Source organism: Mustela nigripes, chromosome 2, assembly GCF_022355385.1.
Source record: "Mustela nigripes isolate SB6536 chromosome 2, MUSNIG.SB6536, whole genome shotgun sequence".
NCBI classification, from domain to species: domain Eukaryota; kingdom Metazoa; phylum Chordata; class Mammalia; order Carnivora; family Mustelidae; genus Mustela; species Mustela nigripes.
The window spans coordinates 92,639,553-92,666,566 of record NC_081558.1 but is presented as its reverse complement, the minus strand read 5'-3'; the positions used below and the strand labels follow the sequence as shown (position 1 = coordinate 92,666,566).

The 27,014-nt window shown below is 40.6% G+C and overlaps 1 protein-coding gene across 4 annotated transcripts in view; it reads left to right on the top strand.

The window, feature by feature from the left end:
• Positions 1-2,541: 2,541 nt before the first annotated feature.
• The window catches only part of MSL2 (MSL complex subunit 2), a 40,786-nt gene continuing 16,313 nt past the window's right edge, over positions 2,542-27,014 (top strand). Inside the window, exons 1-2 of one of the 4 annotated variants that reach the window (XM_059390971.1) lie at positions 2,542-2,726; positions 3,572-3,926. In XM_059390971.1, coding sequence (XP_059246954.1) covers positions 3,785-3,926 — 142 coding nt within the window. In that variant the 5' untranslated portion in view covers positions 2,542-2,726; positions 3,572-3,784. Of the gene's footprint in view, positions 3,927-5,323; positions 5,507-27,014 lie in introns of all 4 variants that reach the window. The other 3 variants (XM_059390972.1, XM_059390973.1, XM_059390970.1) reach the window with 3 other exon arrangements.

Below are 27,014 nucleotides of genomic sequence, written 5' to 3'. Positions count from 1 at the left end.
ATGGAATATGTGAGAACTGTCTGTACTATCTGTGCAATAATTCTGAAAAATCAAGTGGTCTCAAATAAAAAGCTTATTAAAATTTTTTAACTGGCATCTTGTATTTTTGTTAGATCTGGCAACCCTAACACTTTTTTACTTCCAAATAATAATTAAATATAAAATATGAAAAAAATTACATTGATAGTTATCTGAGTTATATATGACTTCTCCTAAATATTTGATCCAAACACTTCATTTTCTATAAACAGCTTATGTTTTCTCTTAAGGCAAGCTTCCAGCAATCAAATAGTTATCGCAGACAATAATACTTCAACGTGGAGGTGCTTTGTTTCTAAATGCCATAAACTTACCACCAGTTGTAAGCAATTTTATTTTATTTTATGTTTTTAAAAATTTTATTTATTTATTCGACAGAGAGAAATCACAAGTAGATGGAAAGGCAGGCAGAGAGAGAGAGAGGGAAGCAGGCTCCCCGCTGAGCAGAGAGCCCGATGTGGGACTCGATCCCAAGACCCTGAGATCATGACCTGAGCCAAAGGCAGCGGCTTAACCCACTGAGCCACCCAGGTGCCCCTGTAAGCAATTTTAGATGCTAAAAAACATTGGTTTAAGTTTCTCTATTTCACACACACACAGACAGAGACCATCAACCAAATTAGTCTTAATTTAGACTGCACACATCTCAAATGATTAAAAAAAAAATTCAGTTATGAGAACGTTAGAAAGATTAAGGCCCTGAAAGTAATCACTTGCTTAGGGTGACTGCTAATTTATGTTGCCTGAATGGAAAACAATGATTATTTTACTTTCCATGTTGCTCCTTTGGAGGAAAACAACCTGTGTTTTGTGGAATAAGAACTTAAGAGTCTGAAATAAAAATAGAACTGTGTAATATAACAGTTTTATTTGAGGGTGAGCTTAGACAAGATCACTTATCAAACAAACGACCCAAGGAAGATGGGGCTTTTAACCAAGAGAATGGATTTGAGAATACTTGTCATTTTCCAGATACAAGACAGCCAAATGTACTTTGCACAATTTTGTCTAATTTCTGCTTTGCTCCCTAACAAAATTAAGAAGTTAGATTTTTACTGCTCTATACGTATGTAAGTGGTGATAATATGCTAGCCCTTGTAAAGAAAATAAACCTGTTATCATATGGCTCTAGAAATTATATACCAGAATTTATTGGGTTCCCTTGTTATCTTATTAATTTCTACTCTGAATAGAAAATCCCTAAAACTAACCGTATTTGTGCCCCCAAAAGATATACATGTCACAAATTTCACTTTGCGAACACGTGTTGATCATTTATTTAGCGCAAAAAACTATGCTAAAGAGCTTTGGTATCGCGAGATAAAAATGGTTCCTATGCTGTTTCTATTTGTGCTCCTCAAAAAAAGTTTTGTACTTTTAGAGATGAGGGGAATCTTACGTTAAATTAGGCTTTTGTTTATATCTCAGTGTCCCCGGTCTCCTGCAAAAACAAGACGAAAGCTTGTTTAAAAAAATAGATGTACTTTCAAGGATTTGGGTCCCTTCTAAACCAGGACCGTCGATTCCTCAAGAGCTCTGTTCACAAAGAAGGGCTAAGTCTGTCAAAGGAGCCGAAAAGGGGTACGTTTTGCTTTTAAATTGGACAGTTTTCCTCTACGAGCTCGGCGAGGTCCTGGTCGGCGCCCCATTAGACTGGGCGGCTGGCGTCGGTCCGACTCCAACGACCAGAGTCGGCGGAAAGAGCCCAGCTCGGAAGGACGGGAGAAAGGAGATGGGCCCGAGCCCCACCGATTACACACCGCCTGCCAGGCTGCCATCGACGCTGCCGCGACCCTAACCTAGCAAACGTCGCCCGCACGCCGCCCGGGCGCGCGGACACGCTGTTTGCTGTCGACCTTCCCGGCTCTGACTGCCCAAGCAGGCCGCGGCAGCGCCCTTTCAGTGCTTGGAAAGCGCTGTTCCAGGAGAAAGGCCGCGAGGGCGGGGCTTGGGGCGGTTCGGGACTATTTCCTCACATCGCGGTCAGTCAGGGCGAGGAGGACCGCCAGGGCGGAATGCCACATGGCGTGTCCCCGCCAGGACTCAGCGTTGGCGGGCATCGCGGAAGCAGTGTAGTGCGAGGGGCTTAGAGCCCATACCGTGGAAGGATGGGTCAACTAACCAATGTTTCGCCACAGCCCACACGCCTAAGAGGGAATTTGAGGGAGCATGGGGGAGGGGCGGACAGACCGGCCGTCTTGCAGAGAGCATGCTCTGTTCTAAGAGCCGTAAGTGGAGAGCCAGGCATGCGCAGTGAGGCCTGGGTGGGTTGGCAGCAGGGAGGGGCTGGCGTGAGCGGGCTGCTGTGTTTATCCGGTTTTCTGGGTGGGCGGTCAAGGCGCACGCGTGAGGGCGAAAGGCGGTGGAGCTTGATATTGGAATGCGCATGCGCGGAGCCAGCCGGTAGCTCTGGGAGGGTGTGGAGGGGGCTCTTAGAGGAGAAGCAGGGGAAAAGGGAAGCGAAGGGAAAGGAAAGGGCGGGGGGGAGGGGTGAGAGTGTGCTCTGCGCATGCGTGCGGGCGCTAGCGACGACGACGGCGGGGGAGTCTCGGGGATGACAGTGGCTTTGCCCGTTGGGGTAACGGTCGTCGTCGCCGGCAGGGCCTGAGGCGCCGCACAGTCCGCGGGATTCACTAAGGCCGCAGCAGCCCGGGCCCTACTGAGTTAGAGTGGCGCGTGGAGTCAGGGTGAGGGCGGCGAGGCACGGGGGGAGGGGCCTGCCGCGGGGCCTTGCTGGTGCTCTGGGCGGCGGCGGGGCCTGGCGGTGTGAGCGCTCGTCTCAGCTGCGGCCGGGCGGGAGCCGTGGGCGGCGGCGGCCGTCGTGCTTGGAGGAGGAGGTCTCCGTGTGTGCGGCGTGGAGAAGATGGCCGGGCAGTGAGGGGGCGGTGCTTGCGCCTGGTGACCTCGGAGTGAGCGACTGAGGAGCGAGGGGCGCCGCCGCGGCCCGGCCGGGCCTGCTCCCCGCCCCCTCCCGCTGCCGCCGCCGGCCCGCGCACTTCCTCCCCAGCCCTCCCCTATCGGGTGGGGGACTCTCCTGCCGGCTCCGCCACCTCAGGGAACAGCGGGGTTGTAACCGCCAGGGCGGAGAGTCAGGCGCAGTCCGGGCCCCGCGTCCGATATGGAGAGAGCGGCGGCAGCCTCCGCCTGCCGCAGCTGCAGCGTTCGCCGCCGCCGCGGCTTGGTGCACTAGATTGAGGAAGTCGACGCCCGAGCCGTCCTCCTTGCCGTCGCCGCTACCTCTGCGCTGGGCGCTGTGATGGAGTAAGGGCCCTGCAGCTCGTGAGAAGCGTGCGCGCCCCTCGGACCGGGCGGGGGCCTGCTCCCGCGCCCGTCCAGCTCGCCCTGAGGAGGTGCCTCCGCGTCCGGAGATGCAGCGAAGGCCGCCCGCGGAGCCGCGGGGCTAGACTGAGCGCCGAGTCCCGGCCCCAGCGCCGAAGCCCCCGCGTTCTTCGCCCCGAGGCTGCCTGGGACAAACTCGAACGCTGGTTTCTCTCTCTCTCTCTCTCTCTCTTTTTTTTTTTTTGTCTGCAAGTCTCAGGGACGGAGGAGGGGCGCCAAGGCCCCATGTGTGGGAGGATTGCTTCAGCTCCACAAACTTGCACGGATTTTAGTTACTACTTTGGCCAGTGGTTCTTCTCTGATTTCCTCCGATTTGTTGCAAATTCGCCATTGTTCCCTGGCTGCTTACAAAGTTGGATCCGGAATTTCTTTTCAACCGGGAGCCAACGGTGTCGAAGTGTCTGCAATGAACCCCGTGAATGCTACTGCTCTCTACATTTCCGCGAGCCGCCTAGTGCTCAACTACGACCCCGGAGACCCCAAGGCGTTTACAGAGATTAACAGGCTCTTGCCTTACTTCCGACAGTCTCTCTCTTGCTGTGTTTGCGGTGAGACGCTTTTTATTGTTCCCTTTCAATGCTTATTTTAAAAAAATCTGGGCTTTGGTAACAGGAACGGTTTGGCGGCGTGGTAGTTTGTATTAAGCTTTTGTTATTTGTGCATTAGTGTACGGTCATTAGTTTTGAGGCTCGTCAGAGGACTTTTGCCCAGCAGTTCAGAAAGAGCCCTCCTAAACCGTTTTGTACGGCGGCCTTAATGTTCAGAACTGTTTAATTCTTCTCGGGTCAGTTCCTTGCCATTTCTGTTGATGGTTTTATAAATGAGTGAAGTATGCTTGCGTAGTGCTCCTTTTTTTTTTTTTTTTTTTTTTTAAACCTTTGATACAAGAGCTCACAACACTTACCTTGGTTAAACGTGGTTTAGCCTGGTTAAAAAATGTACGTGTGGCGTGTTTGCATTTCCCCAAACTGGTGTTAGGTGTGGGTAGTGGTATAATCGGATGCACCCACAGCCTGTGAACTCGATGCAGAACTTTTGTCCGTGTTCCTCAACATGCTTTGACAGTTTGACAGTAAATAGTGAGCCCGGAAAGACTGAAAATACTCTCTTTTTTAGCTGGTGGGATTTTTATGAAATTGTTGTTCCTTATTTTGTGGTTTTAATATGTTATGGCCTGGTAGACAGTTATTTTAGGTGGTTGGCTTTTTTATCCCCCCACCCAAAAATATTTTCTGCAGGGTAGGTTACTTTCAGGTTATTTTTTGAGTGGTGAAGAAATGCTAACTTATCTAATGGAAGTGTCTCAAAAGTGATGATAATTTGGAATAACTTTGTACCTATTATTTTTTAACTGTACACCTTTTTTCAAAGGCTGGCCTGGAAACATTAATAGGAGGGAAATGGCAGCTGTCAAAAAAGTACTATACTCCATTTCGTATTTTCATTCTACCCCAAATTTTGAGGTTTTGCTGATCCACTTGTATAGTCAGAACTTGAGAAATTCAGGCATTTCAGGTTTTTACTTTATCTTAGATAAAAGAAATTTTGTGCCTGTAGTGGCTGAAGGAGGATACCGTATTCATTTGAGAATCTTGCATCATTTTCTGGATAGCATTGGGGCAAGCCACTGAAGGGGGTGCAGAGGAGATGGAGATTGTGTTTTTTGCATACCAGGTACTTAATCTTATAAACACATAAGTAATTCTGTGAATGTGATTACTGTGACTGGTAACAGACAGTTAACACCTTTATAGGGAAGTGTTTGCCATGGGCAAATCACCACTGCCCTGGGCCTCAGTTTCTTAATGTATAAAATGAGAGCTTTGGGCGAGATTCCAAGTTTTCCTTTAGCTTAAATTTTGCAGATAGGAATTTGCTTGGTTTCATTGTGCTCCCCCACCCCACTTCCACTTTTTATGGAGTGCTTCTTTTTATGTCTTAACAGCTTTTGGTAGTTTTTGAACTGAGGAGATAGAGCTGCTATAACTTCCTTTTCTACAAACCTTTCTTTTGGGGGGATTGCTACTCTTGTGATGTATGGGAAAGAGGGCAGAGGGCAGCCCATCCCAGCCTGCTAGAACAGCAGTAGAGAGTGATGTCATTATCCAGGTAACACTCAAAAGATCTGGTAAGTCTCCTTTTTACTAGGGGGATGGGACTTAACTGCCTAATTTAAGGGTAAAATGGTAGTTTTGAATTGTGTAGTTGCTTAGAATTTTAAGTTCTTATCAATAGCTTCAGGATAGTTGTCTAATTGAACATTTTCTCGAATTCCTTTTTTTTTTTTTTTAAAGATGTTATTTATTGGGGCTCCTGGGTGGCTCAGTGGGTTGAAGCCTCTCCCTTTGGCTCAGGTCATAATCCCAGGGTCTCTGCTCAGCGGGAAGCCTGCTTCCTCCTCTCTCTCTGCCTAGTTGTGATCTCTGTCAAATAAGTAAATAAAATCTTTAAAAAAAAAAAAAAGATGTTATTTATTCACTTGACAGATAGAGATCACAAGTAGGCAGAGAAGCAGGCAGAGAGGAGGAAGCAGGCTCCCTGATGAGCAGAGAGCCCGATGCAGGGCTCGATCCCAGGACCCTGGGATCCTGACCTGAGCCGAAGGCAGAGGCTTCAACCTACTGAGCCACCGAGGCACCCCCCAATTTTTTTTTTTTTATTTTTTTAAGTTTTACTTATTTATTAGAGATCACAAGTTGGCAGAGCAGCTGGCAGTTTGGTGTTTGCCATTATGCCTTGTTCAAGCTACTCCGCCATCCTATGGAAAAGATTTGTGGGTTCTACTTTTTCCCTGATTATAATTGAGTAGCTGGCATAAATTTTAGCAGTCTGAATGTAGGTTCTGGCCAGCCCTCTCTGACCACTGCCCCCATGTCTTTAACTAACTCTAATATAAGTCTGGTTATCAGGAGATAAGAAAAAAATCGGTTATTTGAATTTAGATCCAGCGTTCAAACATATTTGTATCAGATATTGTCCTAGCTGAAAAGCATAAATACATTCAAGTTAATAGGGCATGTGCAGTCTTATTTCATGAAGATAATAAATATGTAAAAGTTTAATTCTATTTTGGTGCTGTAAATACGGAGTTTGTTTCATCAGGTCCTCTGAAGTATGACCCAGTCCTACCTTTTCAGCGTTACCTTTTACTGCTCTCTTACATATTTCTGTGCTTCAGCCAGGTTAATATTCTTGCCTTTTCAAACATACAGGGCCTGTGTCTTCCTTCTTTTTACCCCTTCTTTATTCATTGAAGTCTCTTTTGCCTAAAAATACTTTCTCTGTGGTTTAACTCATCAATTTCCTCCCTCCTCAGTGAATTCTTTGCTCACTGCAGCAAAGTTCCATTTTGTCCTTTGAACCTCTAACCCTTTGTTTCAATCATAGGCACTTACAGCTCTTTGGGTGCAGCCTTTTTTTAAAAAAAGATTTTATTTATTTATTTATTTGTTAGAGAGAGTTCACAAACAGGCAGGGAAGCAGGCTCCCTGCTGAGCAGAGAGCCCACGTGGGGTTTGATCCCAGGACCCCGAGATCACCACCCTAGCCTAAGGCAGTGGCCCAGCCCACTGAGCCACGCAGGCGCCCATGGGTGCAGCTTTTATATCTAATTCTTTTGATATCTTAGGGGAAAATACTATTTTTTAGTTTATTTTTGTGTTCCTCCTGCCTCATCTACCCTTTCCTATCCAGTCACTTGCATGTTGATGTTTGTGACAGACTCAGAGGAAGAAAATGAGACCCGGAGATCATGACCTGAGCCAGAGGCAAAGGCTTAACCCATGAGCCATCCAGGAGCCCCTTAATTTTTTTTTTTTTAATATTTTATTTATTTGACAGAGAGAAATCACAGCTAGGCAGAGAGGCAGGAAGAGAGAGAAGAGGAAGCAGGCTCCTTGCGGAGCAGAGAGCCTGATGAAGGGCTCGATCCCAGGACCCTGAGATCATGACCTGAGCCGAAGGCAGAGGCTTTAGCCCTCTGAGCCACCCAGGTGCCCCTCCCTTAATTTTTTTAAATTAATTATTTTTATTAACATATAATGTATTGTTTGCCCCAGGGATACAGGTCTGAACCATCAGGCTTACACACTTCACAGCACTCATCGTATCATATACCCTCCCCAATGTTCATAACCCATCTACCCTCTTCTTACTCCCCCTCTCTCCCGCAACCCTCCGTTTGTTTTGTGAGATTAAGAGTCTCTTATGGTTTGTCTCCCTCCTGATCCTATCTTATTTCATTTTTTCCTTCCCTATCCCCCAAACCCCACACACTGCCTCTCAATTTCTTCATATCAGGGAGATCATATGATAATTTCTTTCTCTGATTGACTTATTTCACTTAGCATAATATCCTCTAGTTCCATCCACGTTGTTGCAAATGGCAAGATTTCATTTCTTTTGATGGCTGCATAGTATTCTATTGTGTATATATACCATATTTTCTTAATTCATTCATCAGTCGATGGACATCTAGGTTCTTTCCATAGTTTGGCTATTGTGGACATTGCTGCTATAAACACTGGGGTACATGTACCCCTTTGGATCACTACATTTGTATCTTTAGGGTAAATACCAGTAATGTGATTGCTAGGTCGAAGGGTAGCTTAGTTTCAACTTTCTGAGGAACCTCCGTGCTGTTTTCCACAGTGTCTGCACCAGCTTGCATTCCCACCAGCAGTGAAGGAGGGTTCCCCTTTCTCCGCATCCTTGCCAATATTTGTCGTTTCCTGACTTTTTTAAATTTTAGTCATTCTGACTGGTGGTGTCCTAGGGATTTTAAGGTTTTCATTAAATTTTTATGTCTTCAAATGATACAAGAAGGTTGGTATATAGAATCAAATCCTGTTAGAACTGGAAGGACATGTTAAGTGGAAGAGTATTAGTCTTTGAGATATTTGGAGTCCAATAAATTTATTATGTTTGAATCTCTACTAAGGCACATGGGTATTTTCTTGGTGTTTTAATTAGAAACAAGGTGGTTTTGACTTGGAATTTATTGAATTGTTGTGAAACCTTTTGGACATCCACTTTCCCATAACATGGGAAGGGGGTGCCTGGGTGGCTCAGTAGGTTAAGAATCTGCCTTAGGCTCAGGTAATTATCTGGTGGTCCTGGGATTGAGCCCCATTTTGGGCTCCCTGCATAGCAGGGAGCCTGCTTCTCCCTCTGCCTGCTGTTTCCCCTGCTTGTGCACAAGCACGCTGTTTCTCTCAAATAAATAAATAAATAAAATCTTAAAATAAATTGGGAAGGGGCTGTAGATTGATGTTTCCCACTGACCTAGGATTATGTGGGCTGATCAGATTTTTCTTTTAAATGTTAAGGACTTAACAACAGAACCCTATCTTTTCTTGCTATCTGTACTCTTATTTTCCACTAGAAAGGAGGCAGTTTCCTGAGTGAGAGCCTTGGTTCTCCTGTTGAGTATTGATTGTAGTCTTGCACCTGAGAGTGGCTCAACAAATGTTTGTTGAACGGATGAAATTAGTATTAAAATGAGGAAGTTTAAGGTGAAGATGTATTCTTAGAATAAAGCATATGCCTTAACTTTAAATAGATTTAGCTCTATGAAAAATTACATTTTCCTTTTTTCATTTGCCGTTGTTTATGGACCCACATTGGAAATTAGTGGAATGTATGATCTCTGTCATCTTTTCCAGTTCTAGAATTCTCATTCTCTTCTTTTAGCAGAAATACTTTTTGACTCAGCAGTTTGTAATTAGCAAGAATCTTCTACAATGAAACGTGAACAGAAAGTTTTGAGTGAGTTATTTAAACTACTTAGCTTTTTTATCTTATTTTAAAAAATCTTTTAGATGGAAGTTAAATTAAAAGGCCATTTGAACTTTTAAAATATTTTATTTATTAGAGTGATTTTATTTATTAGAGTGCAAGAGAGTGAGCCGGAGCAGTGGGGGAGGTGGTTAGAGGGAGAGGGAGAAGTAAACTGCTGCTGAGCATGGAGCCTGACACAGGGCTCGATTCCAGGACCCTGAGATAATGACCTGAGCTGAAGGTAGACACTTAACAGACTGAACCCACCCAGGTGCCCTTAAAAGGCCATTTGAATAATTGTACACAAATGTGTTACACCTGCTTTTTTTGTGTAGTTTTTTTTGTAAACTCACTGTAATTTTTCATTGCAGTGAACACATTAAATTTATCATCTTAAGTGTATAGTTCTATAACGTCAAGTATATTGTTATAAAATTTGATTTTCATACCTTTTCCTTCTTTCTTTCTTTTTTTTTTTTTTTTAAGATTTTATTTGACAGAGAGAGAGAGATCACAAGCAGGCAGACAGGCAGGTGGGGTGGGGAGGAGCAGGCTCCCTGCTGAGCAGAGAGCCGGATGTGGGGCTCAATCAATCCCAGGACCCCGAGATCATGACCTGAGCCAAAGGCAGAGGCTTAACCCACTGAGCCACCCAGGTGCCCCAGTTTTCACAACTTTTTCTTCTTGGAAATCTGAAACTTGATATCCATCAGCCAACTACCCTCCTCTGCAGCCCATTGGAACCACCATTCTATTTTCTGTCTGTCTGAATTTGACTATTCTAGATACTTCATATAAGTGGAATCATACAGTATTTTGTCTTTCTGTGATTGGTTTATTTAATTTAGCATAATGTTCTGAAGGTTCATCCATGTTGTAGTATGTGTAAGAGTTTTGTTCCTTTTTAAGGCCGAATAATATTCCATTGTATTTGTGTACCACAGTTATTTATCCATTCATCAGTTAATGGATTTTTGGGTTTCCACCTTTTGGCTATTTTGAATATGCTGTTGTGAACATGGTGTGGAGATTACTAAAGACCCTGCTTTCAGTTTTTTTGGGTATATACTCAGAAATAGGATTGCTGGGATTGTGTATAGTATTTTCATTTTTAATTTTTGAGGAACCTCTCTACTGTTTTCCATAGTGGTTAGACCATTTTACAATCCCACCAATACAGGGGTTCCAATGTCTCCATTGCCAACACTTTTTTTTTTAATAGTAGCCATTCTAGTGGGCATTAGGTGATGTCATTGTGGTTTTGATTTGCATTTCTCTAATTAGTGATGTTGATTGTATCTTCATATGCTTGCTGGCCATTGTGTTATTTTTGGAGAATCACTATCATTTTTTATGTTGAAAACTTAACTCATTACGTCTTTATTAATCACTTGTTCTAAGTGCTGGACTAGAAAGATGAACAAGACACATGGTCACTATCCATATGTTGTTCAGCATTAAGGAGAAGACAGATAAGTAGATCAGTTATTGGGGAAGTGTTGTGTTAGAGGCACTTATGTTACATCATAATAGAACAATTATAAGTTTATTGCATGTGTAGAAGTTTCAGAAATTAACCATAAATGACTTTTCCCCTCAGATAACTTGCTTTTGAATAGCTGTTTGGATTAAGTTTAAGCAGACCTGATTGGTGTTAAGTAGAGTTTGGTTTACCAGTTTTTTTTTCTTGGGACTTAAGTTCACCTGTTCTTTCTGGGAAGAATTCTTCAGGGAGCGTTTGGTAGGCTGGTAAGGAAGAACAGTATGTAGTAATTTGTGTTGGCAGATACACTTTCATTCCAGATATACTTATTTAACTGGTTTCTTTTCCTAATAAGAATCTCCTTTCTATAGTTTTCCCTTTTTGTATCCTAAAATTTAGTTCATTTATTCATTCCTATTTAGGTATGCTTATGCAAACTAAAATTGCCTTAGAGAAAGGACTTCCACAGTGTATTGTTCTGGATGTTGAAAGAAATGGAAAGAGGTTTGATCCACAGTCAGTTGTCATGTGATATAACCACCTGAAAAGTTAATAATATTAGTATAAATAATGGTTCACGGGGTGCCTGGTGGCTCAGATGTTTAAGCCTCTGATTCTTGATTTCTGCTCAGGTCATGATCTCATAGTCCTGAATTGAGCTCCGAATCAGGCTCCGTGCTCAGTGGGGAGTCTGCTTGAGGACCCTCCCCCCTTGCCCTTGTGCTGTCTCTCAAGTTAAAAACAAAACAAAACAGTAATGGTTCAAGACAAGCAGTACAGTGCTGTAGAATTACACAGGAGGGATTGTTTCAGTCTGGTGAGATCTAGGAAGTATGGGGCTTAAGACAGTGAGAACAGTGATGAAGTTAGTGGACATTTTCAGCAAGGTTGGAGGGAGAGAACAGTTGGCTGCAGAAAGTCAAATTTATTGTAGTGAATAGTCCTAGTTAGATCCCTTGCCCTATAAATTGAGTTTCAGGACTCTTTTGTGTGGTGAGTCCTGACGCAGGGCTAAGGAATTTGACATTTACCCTTGGAGAACTTTTTTCCCCCCAGAGATATGCTCTTGGGCCACTTAAATCAAAATTACCTAAAGGGCTCATTCAAAATCAGATTCCCAGTTATTGCAGTAGACTGATTGAATGGGAATATCTTTGAGCAGGTTCTTGTAATCTGCATTCAACCCCCCCCAATCTTGATAAGGGGTTGAAAGTTTGCAAATCGCTATTGCAAGCATTTGAGAAACAGCTTTGTAAATAAGAGAGTGATGTGATTTCCTAAAATTTTTGGAAAGATTAATTTGGGGGTAGAATACAGGATTGATTATTAAGACATGAAAGGAAAACAGATATATCCATATTAGATAGAAGCCTGAATAGTGGTGGGAGTAGAGAGGTAACACCAAGATAATATGAAGGGAATGTTTTGTCTTCCTTACGGTTATCATAACATTTTAATTCTTTGATATGTACTGTTTTACACTTTTTTATGCTTGGGCATTTTTCACTATGAATGGATTAAATGAGGCATTTCCCACCCTGAAATTTATAAACATGTCTAGCACAGTGTTTTCACATACACCTGATGAAATGTACTGAATTTTATTGAAGAACTGACAAAAACCTGGCAGTTTAAGTTTAATACAGATGCTTGGAAAAGATTGAAGGAGTCAGAGAACCTAGTTACATAACAGAAGTGAAGTAAGGAAGGGTGTTGATTTTGGAGGGACATGAAATATTTAAATAGGCAGGTTTGAAGTAATTTAAGAACAGTCCAATTAAAATACTCTTCAGGGATTCAGCAGTTTGCTATTGGATTTTGGGAGAGATCCATGTGCTTCGGAGAGGTTGCAGGTAAGATTGGAATTAGAGGTGAGTCAGGTGTGGGCCTTAGAAGAATGAGACAGTGTTGAATAATGTGATACCCCCTGGGAATTGGGGTTATAAAGAAATACTGGAAATTAGAAAATGACAAAAATACTATCTATTTTATATCTATTTTACTGTCTTTTTATTTTATGCTCTTCCCTGGAAACTTTGATTTTATAATAATTTTATATAGTGTTTGATGTAGTAAAACAACATACCTTCTGCACTTTGGGGTTGTGGTTTTCATTCTCAATTTAATTGAAACATCCAGATCTCCTTTCTTTCTATTCTTTGTTTGCTTTGTGCATGCATAGCTTGCCATCAGTAATTGGCTAATGTCATTATATTGGCTTCTCTCAGAGTCCACTTGGCTACTTTTATATATGATACATATATATATATATATTTTATATATATTTATATTCACACTTTTGTATATAATTTGAGGTTTTGTGAGTTGTGGTGTACTTTCTCTATTTTATTTTTTATTTTAAAAAGTGATTTTTCGGAGCGCCTGGGTAGCTCAGTGGGTTAAGCCGCGCTGCCTTCAGCTCGGGTCATGATCCCGGGGTCCTGGGATAGAGTCCTGTGTCGGGCTCTCTGCTCAGCAGGGAGCCTGCTTCCTCCTCTCTCTCTCTGCCTGCCTCTCTGCCTACATGTAGTCTCTCTCTGTCAAATAAATAAATAAAATCTTTAAAAAAAAAAGTGATATTTCAAAATCTTATTCTGATTTCTCATATTTTTCTGTGTCCAGTAGTGACCTTTGACTTCTTACCATTTGATTTCTATTACTCTGACATTTCTTTTGAAGATTAATTTTTTGTCCTCATATCAGGAAATTAGCTTAGATAAATTTTTACCTTAATTACTATATATCTGGCCATTTTTCTTACTTTTTCTTGATCTGACTCTGTCCATAATATTTTAGCAGAATTATTTTCTTTTTTTAAATTAACATATAATGTATTATTTGTTTCAGGGATACAGGTCAATGATTCGTCAGTCTTACACAATTCATAGTGCTCACCATAGCACATATCCTCCCGAGTGTCCCATCGCCTTGCCACCCATCCCTCCCACCCACTCCACTCTAGCCACGCTCAAGTTTGTTTCCTGAGATTAAGAGTCTCTAATGGTGTGTTTCCCTCTCTGGTTTCATCTTGTTTCATTTTTTCCTCTCTTCCCTTATGTTTCTTATTTCCCCTTGTTTAACAGATTCCACATATCAGTGAGATTATATAATAATTGTCTTTCTTTGACTTATTTCACTTAGCATAATGTCCTCTAGTTCCATCCATGTTGTTGCAAATGGCAAGATTCCCACTTTTGATGGCTGCATAGTATTCCAGTGTTTATGTATATTACCACATCTTCTTTATCTATACATTTGTTGATGGACATCTAGGCTCTTTCCATAGTTTGGCTATTGTGGACATTGTTGCTATAAACACTGGGGTGCACATGCCCTTTTGGAACATTACATTTGTGTCTTTGGGGTAAATATCTAGTAATGCAATTGCTAGGTCCTGGGGTAGCTCTATTTTCAACTTCTTGAGGAACCTCCATACTGTTTTCCAGAGTGACTATACCTGCTTGTATTCCCACCAGCAGTGAAGGAGGGTTCCCCTTTCCCCACATCCTTGCCAACATCTGTCATTTCCTGATTTGTTATTTTATCCATTCTGACTGGTGTGAAGTGGTAGCTCACTGAGGTTTTGATTTGTATTTCACCGATGCCGAGTGATGTTGAGTGCTTTTTCATCTGTCTTTTGGCCATTTGAATGTTGTCTTTGCAGAAATAGAAATGTCTGTTCATGTCTTCTGCCCATTTTTTGATTGGATTGTTTATTTTTTGGGTGTTGAGTTTGGTAAGTTCTTTATAGATTTTGGATACTAGTCCTTTATCTGATATGTCATTTTGCAAGTATCTTCTCCCATTCTGTCCGTTGTCTTTTGGTTTTGTTGACCTTTTCCTTTTTTTGTGCAAAAACTTTTTATCCTGATGAAGTCCCAGTAGTTCATTTTTGCCCTTGCTTCCTGATGTTTCTAGGAAGTTGCTGTGGCTGAGGTCGAAGAGGTTGCTTAGCAGAATTATTTTCATTCACTGCTTTTGTACTCGAATCTTTGCAGAGTTACAATATCTTGCTTTCTCAAGTTGTTTTAATCTAGCTAGTATATTTTGTTTGCTGACTTTAGTTGTCTGTCAGCATTTGTCTGCTTTCTTTATGATTATAATCCGTAGAAAAAGTGCACTTAAAATGCTGTCTGGTCTCAAATTTGGAAATTTTCTGGCAAAGTTGAATAGTTTTGAAATTCTTATGTAACAGTTAAAGGTGCATGTAAAGTGGGGGTGGATGGTCCAGTGTATAACCTAAGGGCTTTTGAACTTCTGTCAATCCTGCTACATATCATTTCTTTGAAGTTTAAATATCTATCACATGTTCTGAAATTTGGGACTCTGGGCACGTTTAATACAGAAATCCAGGATCAGAAGGGAGCATTCTAATTCAGGCATCCTTGTAATTTTCTGAATACCCTCTATAGTTAATCAGTTGGTTCTCTGGCCTGTCACTGAACATAGTCTTATCTATCAGAAGCTGAGGCTGTGTCAGGTATCCCTTTATGGTGTCAGTAAGCTTGCCAGCTCAGTTTTTACATAGGTCTTACAATGAAGATAATAATACTAAGTTATTCTTTATGAGGAGAATTTATGAAGCTTTAGGCAGAAAGGACCATAAATTGAGGAGTCATTTTTTTCACATCAAATAATCTTTTCTGTAATATTCTTGAAAGTTTATCCAAGCCTTTTCCGGAATACTTCTAGGATAGAGTGCTAAATTAAATTCTACTCTACAAAATAACTGAATCTTTGACAACTTTTTTTTTTTTTAAAGATTTTATTTATTTATTTGACAGAGATCACAAGTAGGCAGAGAGGCAGGCAGAAAGAGAGAGGAGGAAGCAGACTCCTCATGGAGGAGAGAGCCTGATGTGGGGGCTTGATCCCAGGATCCTAGGATCATGACCTGAGCCGAAGGCAAGGGCTTTAACCCACTGAGCCACCCAGGTGCCCCTCTTTGACAACTTTTTAAAAAGAACTTTGTTTTTAGAAAGTTCTTGCTTCCATTTTGCCCAAGTCGCCTCTGCAATCGTCTCCCCCTGATTTTTTTTTTTTTTTTTTTGTTCTCTGGAACAATTCAGGAAGCCTTTGATAAAATTTTAACCTTCAGCTATTGGAAGAACTGTTTTCATGTCTTTCCTGAGAAGATAAACATCACAAAGTTACCTGTCTTGGGAGCATCCTGGTTTCAGTTTCTTCTAAGTGTGGACTTTTGTGTCCATGCCCATTATGGTCCGGTGGGATTATCTATTTTCTCAATTTGGATAAATAAGTTGATTTCTTTTTGTTTCATTTGGAAGTTGAAGACGTTAGATGAGAGCAGATACTTGTTTTTGAATGTGGGTCCTGGACTTTTTTTTTTTTTTTGGCTTGGTTACAAATTTACTGTGTTGGTGGTCAGTGTTCTCAAATCTGGAGTTCATGTAAACATCCAAATTTAGGGTACTTCCTGGAAAATTGTAAGGTCTGGCAATAATGGATCTATATTCCCTTGTGGCATGGCATCACTGGCTATAGATGAGAGGAGGTTTGTCTTAGGGGTAGAGATATGCCCTCTCCAGATAACCCTTGTTCCCACCTAACCTTGGTCACATTTACTTATTTTTTTAAACTTAGCATCCTTGCCCCCATAGGTATTTGGATCTGTAATTCTCAGGAATGGAAGGTTTTATGAGGTCTCTTATGTCCTAGACACTATCTAGCTTGAGCCACAGAATTCTAATGTTGTTTGGATTTTGAATTACTTTATAAAACCTTACCTGAATCAGAATCAAGATTGTGTTATCTTTTTAGAAAAATTCCTTATTTGACAGAGAGAGCATGAGAGAGGGAACACAAGGAGGGGGAGTGGGAGGGGGGGAAGCAGACTTCTTGCCAAGCAGAGAGCCGGATGCGGGACCTGATCCCAGGACCCAGGGATCATGACCCATCTGAAGGCAGATGCTTAATTACTGAGCCACCCAGGCGCCCCAAGATTGCTTTATCTTGTTACGCAGTCAGAGAACATTTGTTGGTTCATGGTATTTCTGGTCAACTAAGACATCTTCACAAGTTATTGATAGTGTTGTCCAAATCTCTATTCTTTTCTTTTCTTTTTCTTTTTTTTTAAGATTTTATTTATTTATTAGAGAGGAGAGCCACAAGCACGGGGAGAAGCAGGCAGAGGGGGAGGGAGAAGCAGGCACTCCACCCAGCAGGGAACCCGATGCATGGCTCAATTCCAGGATTTCCCCCCCCCCCCACATCACAACCGAGCCAAAGGGAGACGAGATGCTCAACTGACTGAGCCACCCAGTGCCCCATATCTTCTCTATTCTTGCTGATTCTCTGTTTGTCAGTTTTTGAGAAGTGTTGAAACCTCTTATTATGGATTTATCAGTTTGTCTTTGGAGTTCTATTAGTTTTTGTTTCATGTGTTTTGAAGCTCTCTTTTTAGGTGCATACAACAATTTTGAATATATGGAATATGGTTAAAATAAGTTTAATTTTTAATGTTCTGCTCTACTAATTCTGTCATCTGTCCCTTCTGTGTTAGCTGTTCACTGATTTTTCTGCTCATTATGGGTCAAATTTCCTGCTTTTTTTGCATGCCTAGTTAATTTTGATTCAAAGCCAGATACTGTAAATTTTATCTTGTTAATATTTTACCTTGTTGATGGATATTTTTGTAATGTAAGTATTCTTTGTTCTTGGGATAAGGTTAAATTACTTGGGAAGAGTTTGATCCTCTTGAGGCTTGTTTTTAAGCTTTTGTTGGGTGGGACCAGAACTGCCTTTAGGGGCTAATTTTTTCATACTACTAAGGCAAGAACCTTCTGATTACTCTGTCTGATTCATCCCTTGTGAATTGGGAGTTTTCTTACTCTTAATGGTGGGAATAGGTACTGCTTCTACGTTATAGTGATTGTTCTCTTTGCTCCTTTCTGGAGGTTCGTTCTTCAGCCTGAGATAGTTTTCTCATACACATGTGCTAATTACTACCCCTTTGTGGAAGACTTGAAAGAGATGTGTAACTCTTTTTTTTTTTTTTTTTTTTAAGATTTTATTTATTTATTTGACAGGCAGAGATCACAAGTAGGCAGAGAGGCAGGCAAAGACAGAGAGGAGGGGGAAGCAGGCTCCCCACTGAGCAGAGAGCCTGGGGCTCCATCCCAGGACTCTGGGATCTTGACCTGAGCTGAAGGCAAAGGCTTTAACCCACTGAGCCACCCAGGCACCCTCAGATGTGTAACTCTTAACTATAGAGAATAAACTGATGGTTACCAGCATGGAGGTGGGTGGCAGGATGGGTTAAATAGGTGATGGGGATTAATGAATGCACTTAGGATGAGCACCGGATAATGTATGAAAGTTTTGAATCACTGTATTATACACCTGAGACTAATGTTTCACTTTATGTTAACTAATTGGAATTTAGAAAAAAGAGACCTATAGATCTCTAGTCCTCTTTCCCTGTACTCTGGAGAAGTCAAGCTGTCTTGGCCTCCCAGCTGTCTTCTAAACTCAAAAATACAAGAATTCCAAACACTAAGTTGCATTCCTGTTTTTAACTCTATTTTAGCATTCATGAGTTTACAAATAACATAACATCATTTTAGAGTAGTCACCAAAATCCATTTTTAGCATAATTTTAATAAAATACGTTAGTATCTTATTAGTTAGAAGTCCTTGTTAGTTAGAAGTCATAATTTGTAGACTTTATTAGTATGAATTTTATAGTATAATCTTTAATAAAATGCTGATTAATTTTTTTCTTAAAATTATTTCATCACAGGGGTGCTGGGGTGGCTCAGATGGTTAAGCGACTGCCTTTGTCTCAGGTCATGATCCCGGAGTCCCGGGTCGAGTTGCCCGTAGGGCTCCCTGCTTGGCAGGGAGTCTGCTTCTCTCTCTGACCCTCTCCCCTCTCTCATCCTCCCTCTTTTACTCTCTCTCTCAAGTAAATAAATAAAATATTAAAAAAAAAATTATTTCATCACATTTCCCACTTAAATGATTAGAAGAAACACCCAGGAGTTCTTGTTACTGTGAAATATGGCATCAAGGCAAAAAAGGTGGAAAGTATCTTTAGTGGTTCCTAATTCTAATTCTGTTGTGCATTAGAATTACATGAGAAGGTTTTTAAAAATGTACATTCCTGGAAGTTTCTTCAGAAATTCTGGAGGAGACACATAGGTGATTTAGTATTTACCTTAGGATGATAGTAGTGATATCTTGGAATACTCTTCATGTCAGGAGCACTTCAATTTTGTTTTAAAAGATTTTTACTTACTTACTTACTTATTTATTTATGGACTTTAAAAAAAAGAATGTGTGCCAATAAATGTAAGCAATGCTGTGTTAATAAGCAAGTTTCTTGATAGTATTCAGTTTTAAGACACGAATGTGTTTTGGGATGACTCTCCAAGAGAACATAAAGACAAACTAGTTTATGCCTTCTGATTAAATACAACACTAGTTTTGGAAATCTGGAACTGAATTTATATTGATTAATTTGATTAATGCTAGGTTGTTCAACTTAATTGTGACTGACCAGCCTGTATTATCTTACTGGTAATAATTTAATGTGAGACCAATATTGCTTTGCTAAAATATGAAATTAATGGAATATTACAAAAGTGCTCTGTAACCACAAAACACTATAAAAGTCTCCCGTAAATAATTATTAAGATAAATGACTTCTGACTTTCTCTTTTAAATCTTATTAGAATATGAAATGAGGTATGACTTGAGTTTATGGCTGTGTTGTGGTTCTGAGTGGTTATATATCATTCATTTAATAATCTGGTGTGTTTGGTTTTTTTTAGTTTGTAATAGTAGTTGACTGGTGAAGCTTACCTTGTATAAACTATGACATCACTAAGAGCATCAGGAAGTATTTTTCATAGTTTTAGGTTAACCAAAGACATTAAAGTGAAGAAACTGAAGTAAACTCAGAAGTTTAGTAAACAGCATAATAGCTTGAGTAACATTCATACTTTTAAAATTGCAGGTTTAACTGTTAATTTTCATTTCACAGCAAACTAATTGTATTCCTTTTCTCAAACTGAAAATAGAATTTGTGTTTTTTCAACCCATCATTTCCCTGGCATTCATGTTTAGCTGTCACTGGTATCATTGTAGTACTACTTTAGTTACTTAAAATGATGTAATTGGTACAATGAATTTTTAAATAATTACTTACTTGGTCAAGTGGCCAAGATACTCCATTCTGTATCACCATTTTTTAGTGACTTCTGCATATCTGTCATTATTTCCTTCCTTATTTTTTTTATTAAAATGCATATTTTTCTCTCCTACAAGGGGGCTGATGGTGATCTAGAATGTAGCAGCTTAAATACTGAGAGAACTAAGAATTTCTTTGAAACCTTCATTTGTCATTGGACGTATTGCTATTTTGGGGCATATATTTGCTTTTTCGTTTACTACTAAAATAAATATGTGGAAGTTTAAGGGAACATATTTAAGTGATGTTCAATAAAAAATTTAAAGACCTGGATTAAAAATCTGTACTAAGGAAAGTGGTCCTGTCTTCTTAGCACCAACAACAGCTTCTTAGATGTTTTTCTCTGATCTCAAATTCATCTCTCTTTGACTTGAGCTCATTATTCTTTTTTTTTTTTTTTTTTTTTTTTTTTTTTTAAGATTTTTTCTTTATTTATCTGACAGAGATCACAAGTAGGCAGAGAGGCAGGCAGAGAGAGAGGAAGGAAGCAGGCTCCCTGCAGAGCAGAAAGCCCGATGTGGGGCTTGATCCCAGGACCCTGGGATCATGACCTGAGCCGAAGGCAGAGGCTTAACCCACTGAGCCACCCAGGTTCCCGAGCTCATTATTCTTTATAGTGGCACTCATGCTCATGAATTTTGCCTAATGAAAAGATTTTTAAGAGGTTTAGACTTCATCGTATGCCTGCAAAAACTGTATTTGGTGCTGGTTTTTTGCAAGACTAAAAACAGGCTTTTTAAGAACAGTTGTAGGGATGCCTGGGTGGCTCAGTCAGTTGAGTATATGCCTTTCTCTTAGGTCATGATCCCAGGGTCCTGGGATTGAGTTCTGCAGCAGGCTCCTTGCTCAGCAGGGATCCTGCTTCTCTGCCTGCCACTCCCACTGCTTGTGTGCTCTCTCTCTGATAAATGAATCTGTAATGAAAATAGGAAAACTCTTTAAAAAAAAAGTGTAATTGTTCAGAACAGTTCATGCCCTTGTGCTCATTGCTAAGTGATACATATGATCTTTTTGTAGTGTTGTTTTTGTCCTTAACTGAATTCAAAGATTATTTTCTTGTATATATCTAGGAGATACCTTTCTAGTTATTGTTTGAAAACATATTTTACATCTTTAATTTTGGGTGTAATTTTGGTGCTGTAATTCAGAGATGTAAAAAAGGTTTGAGAATCCTTTTTTAAATGGGAGTGGTGGGCTCTGGCACAGTGCTTGGCAGTATAGCTGGGCCTCAGAAATTATTTGCTTAAATGATTGAGGAAAGGGAAATGCTTTCTTGACTGAAAATAGCCTAAAAAGTTAACTCTTCATTTGGAAAAGGTAGGGAATGGAGTATTTAAGATATTTAAATCTGTGGGTTGAATTATGGAAGGATTATTGTTGCCCTCTGTCAGACTTTTGACAATGGGAGAAGTATATCCTCTCACCCTACATGTACCTTGATACTGCTTTTGGAGACTGAATCTAGGCTAAACCATCTCATCCTAATTCTAGGAATTTAATACATATATATTTACTTATTTTGTACATACATGCTACACATATTCACACATTTAATATATACATAGAATTGTCAGTTAAGGTTTCTAATGCTGTAAATTCTTAGACCAGTATGTAATAGGCTGAGCTTTTTCGTTGGAATCTCTTTACAGAGAAGATAGTACAATGTTTTATATAGCTTATGTGTTTACTTGGAACATTTAAGATTAACTTTAGATACTGAATTTGGTGTATAGAGAATCCAGGCAGGACTCTTGGAGCTCCAGTTTCTGTGCGGTAAGGATTTCCTGACCCTCACAAAATATGTTGAGCATCCATCCTGCCTTTGCCTTTCCTTGGCTCCCCTCTCCTCCCCATTATTGCCAGTAGCCATTCCTGTTTCTTCTTTTCCCCAAAAGGTTTTACATCTTATGGTTAATTATTGATTGCTATGGCCCAATTTCAGTGATCATTCTTTCTGATAAATGGAAGGAAACTGAAATTGTCTTTATGGATGCTGTGGACTTAATAGCAGAAATAGGGATGGTGCTGGATCCGTACAAAGAACTCTAGGTTGGGAATCAATAGATTCTGTTTCTATTCCTTACTGCCAGTAACAAGCTATGTAATCTTATGAAAGTCTGTCTTGGTTAAAGCGAAGCAAGTTGATTTCCAAGGTCACTCTCAACTCGGATGTGCTTTTTTTTTTAAAAAAAAAGATTTTATTTATTTATTTGACAGAGAGATCACAAGTAGGTGGAGAGACAGAGAGAGAGGAGGAAGCAAAGCAGGCTCCCCACTGAGCAGAGAGCCTGATGAGGGGCTCGATCCCAGGGCCCTGGGATCATAACCTAAGCCGAAGGCAGAGGCTTTAACCCACTGAGCCACCCAGGCATTCCTCTAACGTACTTTTTGTGATTCATTCATTTTACATTTATTAGGTGCTTGCTTATGTGCCAACAGTGGTTTAAAGATAAAGAGATAAATAAGTTTCTGGCCTTGAGTGAGTGAGACCCCCTGAATGGTGACAATATAATGTGATAAGTGCTGTAATAGGAGAATGTGATAAGTGCTTTTTGAACAAACTGTGGGGTAAGGGTTGAGGAAGGCTTCCTCTTGGAGGTCATATTTGAGGAATTCTTATAGTTTATTCTTCAAGGAAGGAAGAAGGAATGTTCTAGGAAGAGCACTAAACAGAGGAATGAGTAAGCATTGCGTGTTTTGGAATGGTCAGTGGTAGGTGAGAATGGAGTATGAAGTTTGTATGAAATGGAATGGAATGGGGTATGGAGAAAGCTTAATGGTATGGGGAGGTTAGGTGGAGGTGACATTCTGAAAGGCCTTTTATGTCATTCCAAAGACTGGATTTTAAAGGCTGCTTGAAGGTGAGTGGTGAGTGGTGTGTTTGTGTGTTTGGCAGTGTTTATGCCTTCATGAGGGGTTTTGAAAAGAAGAAAGACATAATCAGATTTGTGTTTTAGAAAGATTATTTGGTGATAGTGTGGAGGGTGGACTGATTGGAGCAGTTGAAGTTGAGGCAGGAAGAGATAGTTAGAAAACTTGCAGTGTTTGGGGTGAGGAATGATCAGGGTTCAACTAAGGCAGTAGTCATTGGAATAAAACTTGAAGGGTGACTTAGAAACTATATGCATTGAGACTCTGGAGATTGAATGTGGAATTCTGGTGAAGAGTCTAGATGGTTTCAAGCTTATGTGGTTTGATTTCTGGGTGAATAATGTCAGTATCCAAGAGAATAAGGATGCAGGAGGAGGAGCAGGTTTTTAGGTGAGGGTTTAGGGGAAGTATGTTTATATTTGCTCATGTTAAGTTTTAGTTGTCTGTGAGTAATCAAAGGAGACATGAAATTCCTAGTGGGCAGTTAGATATGTGGGTCTGGGGTCAGCAGAGAAGATTAGAGCTGCATGTAAAGATTCAGAAGTCACCAGTTTACGAGTGGTAATTGTACCAATTTATGTGCAAATCACTCTGGAAGGAATGTATGGCACAACTTTTAATTGGGGTATCTTTAAAAAAGGTTCATGATCCCATGAAATTCTGTGCAACAGTTTGTGTCTTTGCATATATGTATAATTGGATTCTCAAAGGGGTCTGTGACCCAAGATTACTGTGGAATACTGGAATGGAGTAAGAATGATCAATCTTAATACAGATACATGGGGAATCCTGAAATTAAGGAGAAGACAGAGGAAGAGGATGTAAAAGAGGTGGAGGAGACAAGTGTTGGGGGAAAAGGGAAGAGAGCATTTTAAGGAAGAGTGATCAACCAGAAATGCACGTTGGTTTGGGATTAGCAATTTTTCCTTCTATTAAAAGATGAAATCTAGGGAAAAATAATTTAGTGTATGAATAATTGGAAGGTAAATTGTTATAGGGAAGGAAGGTTGAAGGTGGAAGTGAGAAGGTATGTTGAATACAGTTAGGTGGGTAACTGAAAGGATTGGAGCCAGAGGCAGTAGAGGATGGGAGAAGAAAGAAGAAAAGGGTGTGTGTGTGTGTGTTGCAGGGGGAGTGGATGTGGGGAGAACAGGTGGTGGAGAAAGGGGGAGAATATTTAAGTATTAAAGCCTGTGGTATTTTGAAAATATGAGGGGAAGGGGAAACATGCCAAGTATTTATTGGATTTTATTTTGTAACATACAGAAAATTTCAGTGTATAAAATAGGACTTTAATATACTTATCACCTCAACAATTACCGATATCCAACTGTAAGACTTTTGATGCACTCTTATAAATCTTGCTGTAAAATCTTAGAATCATCGAATTTTAGAGCTGGAAGGAACTTAGGTATTTAGTCATTTTTTAGCTTTAAGAAATGGAGGACCAAGTCAATTTTAATGGCACTTCATTGTTATTCATTACATTTTTTAAAACTCAAAATTGATGAGATTTGTACAGTTACAGAATTTACTATTATAGTGGATGCCAGGTATGCATTACCCAAATCCCCACTTCAGGATTGAAGGACTTTATTCTCTTAATTATGGGGAGTGTTGCTCCCAAAGGTCCCTTTCAATTGCCCTTGGCTTGAAGAGAGCCAAGCCAAGCTCACAACCCTTCTTGGGAGTAGCGTGCATCTAAAGACTAGTCCATTAAAGACCTGGCTCCCTTGCCCCAACGTTCCTAGTTCCTAGCTTCACTCACAGCTTCCAATGGTGTCTTCTGAGGTCTTTGTTGTGATTGTATCCCAGCCTAACTTGTTCTTCCTCTGCTACTTCCTTTCTCTGCTGTGGTAGTCCTAAGTGTGCCCCAGGTAAACTTCAAGGAGGTGAACTTTAAAATTTTTGATGAAAAATTACTGATGAACTTTAAAATTTCTTTTGAGGGCGCAGCCTGGGTGGCTCAGTCAGTTAAGTGTCTGCCTTCCCCTCTGGTTATGATCCCAGGATCCTGGGATTGAGTTCCTCACGGAGCTCCCTGCTTTTCCCTCTGGCCTCCCCACTGCTCACGTGCTCTCTCTCTAGCAAAAACGAAATCTTTAAAAAGAATAAAATTTCTTTTGATATGTAATGGATTTCCTAGACTTTACAGGATTAACATTATTAATTTTTCATTTTTCTGAGACATACCAGGCAAATGTTGATAGAATCATGTGATAATATGATAAAAAGAAATTTAATTTTATAGTGCCAAACATACAGAAAAAAATTGATCATTGGGACATGTTTTAGGATGTAGCAAAAATAGGAATGAATACTTCCTTAAACATGTTGAATAATCTTGGCATTTAGTTAGCTTCCTTCCCCACCCTGTATCATTCATTGCTAGTGTTTCTGCTCTCTTTTTTGGTATTGCCTTTTGTAAATTAAAAGTTGACCCCCCCCCTTTCCAGATCAAACTCATGTTTTCATTGTTTTTTTTCTTGAGAATATTTTATGGACACATTCTTTCCCCCCTTTTTTGGTCATGCTGTAGAGAATGGAATATACAAATACACTATAAAGTATATTTGAAATAAATATGGTTGGATTGAGTCTTTTTTTATAATAATTTTTTAAAGATTTTTTTTTTTATTTGACATTGACACAATGAGAGAGGGAACACAAGCAAGGGGAGAGGGAGAAGCAGGCTTCCCACTGAGCAGAGAGCCTGACATGGGGCTCGATCCCAGGACCCTGGGATTATGACCTGAGCCAAAGGCAGATGCTTAACGACTGAGCCACCCAGGCATCCTGGATTGAGCCTTCATACAAAAATCTTGCCCTTGTGGTTCAGGAAGGATGTGTCCAGCAGAATCCAAGACTGCATTCCTAAGCAGAATACTTATTTGATTTTCTGTCTGCAACATTTGAGAGTGCCTTTTCAAATTCAAGTGTGTACCTGTCATCAGTCAGATATTTTGTCATTGCTGTAAGTTACTGTCCTTTCTTGGATCCAAGAGCTTCGGAGCAATGTGATTTGGCTGGCAACAGTATTCTTACTGCTCTTATTTAATTTATTTATTAAAGAGTTTATTTATTGGGGTGTCAGGGCAGCTCAGTTGGTTAAGTGTCTGCCTTCAGCTTGGGTCATGATCCCAAGGTCCTGGGATCAATCAAGCCCCACATTGGGCTCTCTGTTCTGCAGGTAGCCTGCTTCTTCTCCCTTTGGTGCTCCTCCTGTTTGTGTTTGCTCTTTCCCTCATTCTTTAAAAAAAAAAAAAAAAAAAAGATTTGATTTATTTGTCAGGGGGCATGGGTGGGGAGAGCGTGTGCACAACCTGGGGGAGGGGCAGGTGGAGAGAGAAGCAGGCTCCCCATTGAACAGAGAGCCTGATATGGAACTCATCACAGGACCCTGGGATCATAACCAGAGTTGAAGGCAGATTTTTTTTTTTTAGTCATATAATATATTTTTTATCCCCAGGGGTACAGGTCTGTGAATCGCCAGGTTTACACACCTCACAGCACTCACCAAAGCACGTACCTCCCCAGTGACCATAACCCCACTCCCCTTCTCCCAACCCCCCTCCCCCAAACAACCATCAGTTTGTTAGTGAGATTAAGAGTCTCTTATGGTTTGTCTCCCTCCCAATCCTATCTTGTTTCATTTATTATTCTCCTACCCCCTTAACCCCCCATGTTCCATCTCCACTTTCTCAATTCAGGGAGATCATATGATAGTTGTCTTTCTCCGCTTGACTTATTTCGCTAAGCATGATACCCTGTAGTTCCATCCACGTCGTCGCAAATGGCAAGATTTCACTTCTTTTGATGGCTGCAGAGTATTCCATTGTGTATATATACCACATTTTCTTTATCCATTGCTGCTACAAACATTCGAGTGCATGTGCCCCTTCTGATCACTACGTTTGTATCTTTAGGGTAAATACCCAGTAGTGCAATTGCGGGGTTGTAGGGTAGTTCTATTTTAAACATTTTGAGGAACCTCCATGCTGTTTTCCAGAGTGGTTGCACCAGCTTGCATTCCTGCCAACAGTGTAGGAGGGTTCCCCTTTCTCCACATCCTCGCCAGCATCTGTCATTTCATGACTTGTTAATTTTAACCATTCTGACTGGTGTGAGGTGATATCTCATTGTGGTTTTGATTTATATTTCCCTGATGCCAAGTGATATGGAGCACTTTTTCATGTGTCTGTTGGCCATCTGGATGTCTTCTTTGCAGAAATGTCTGTTCATGTCTTCTGCCCATTTCTTGATTGGATTATTTGTTCTTTGGGTGTTGAT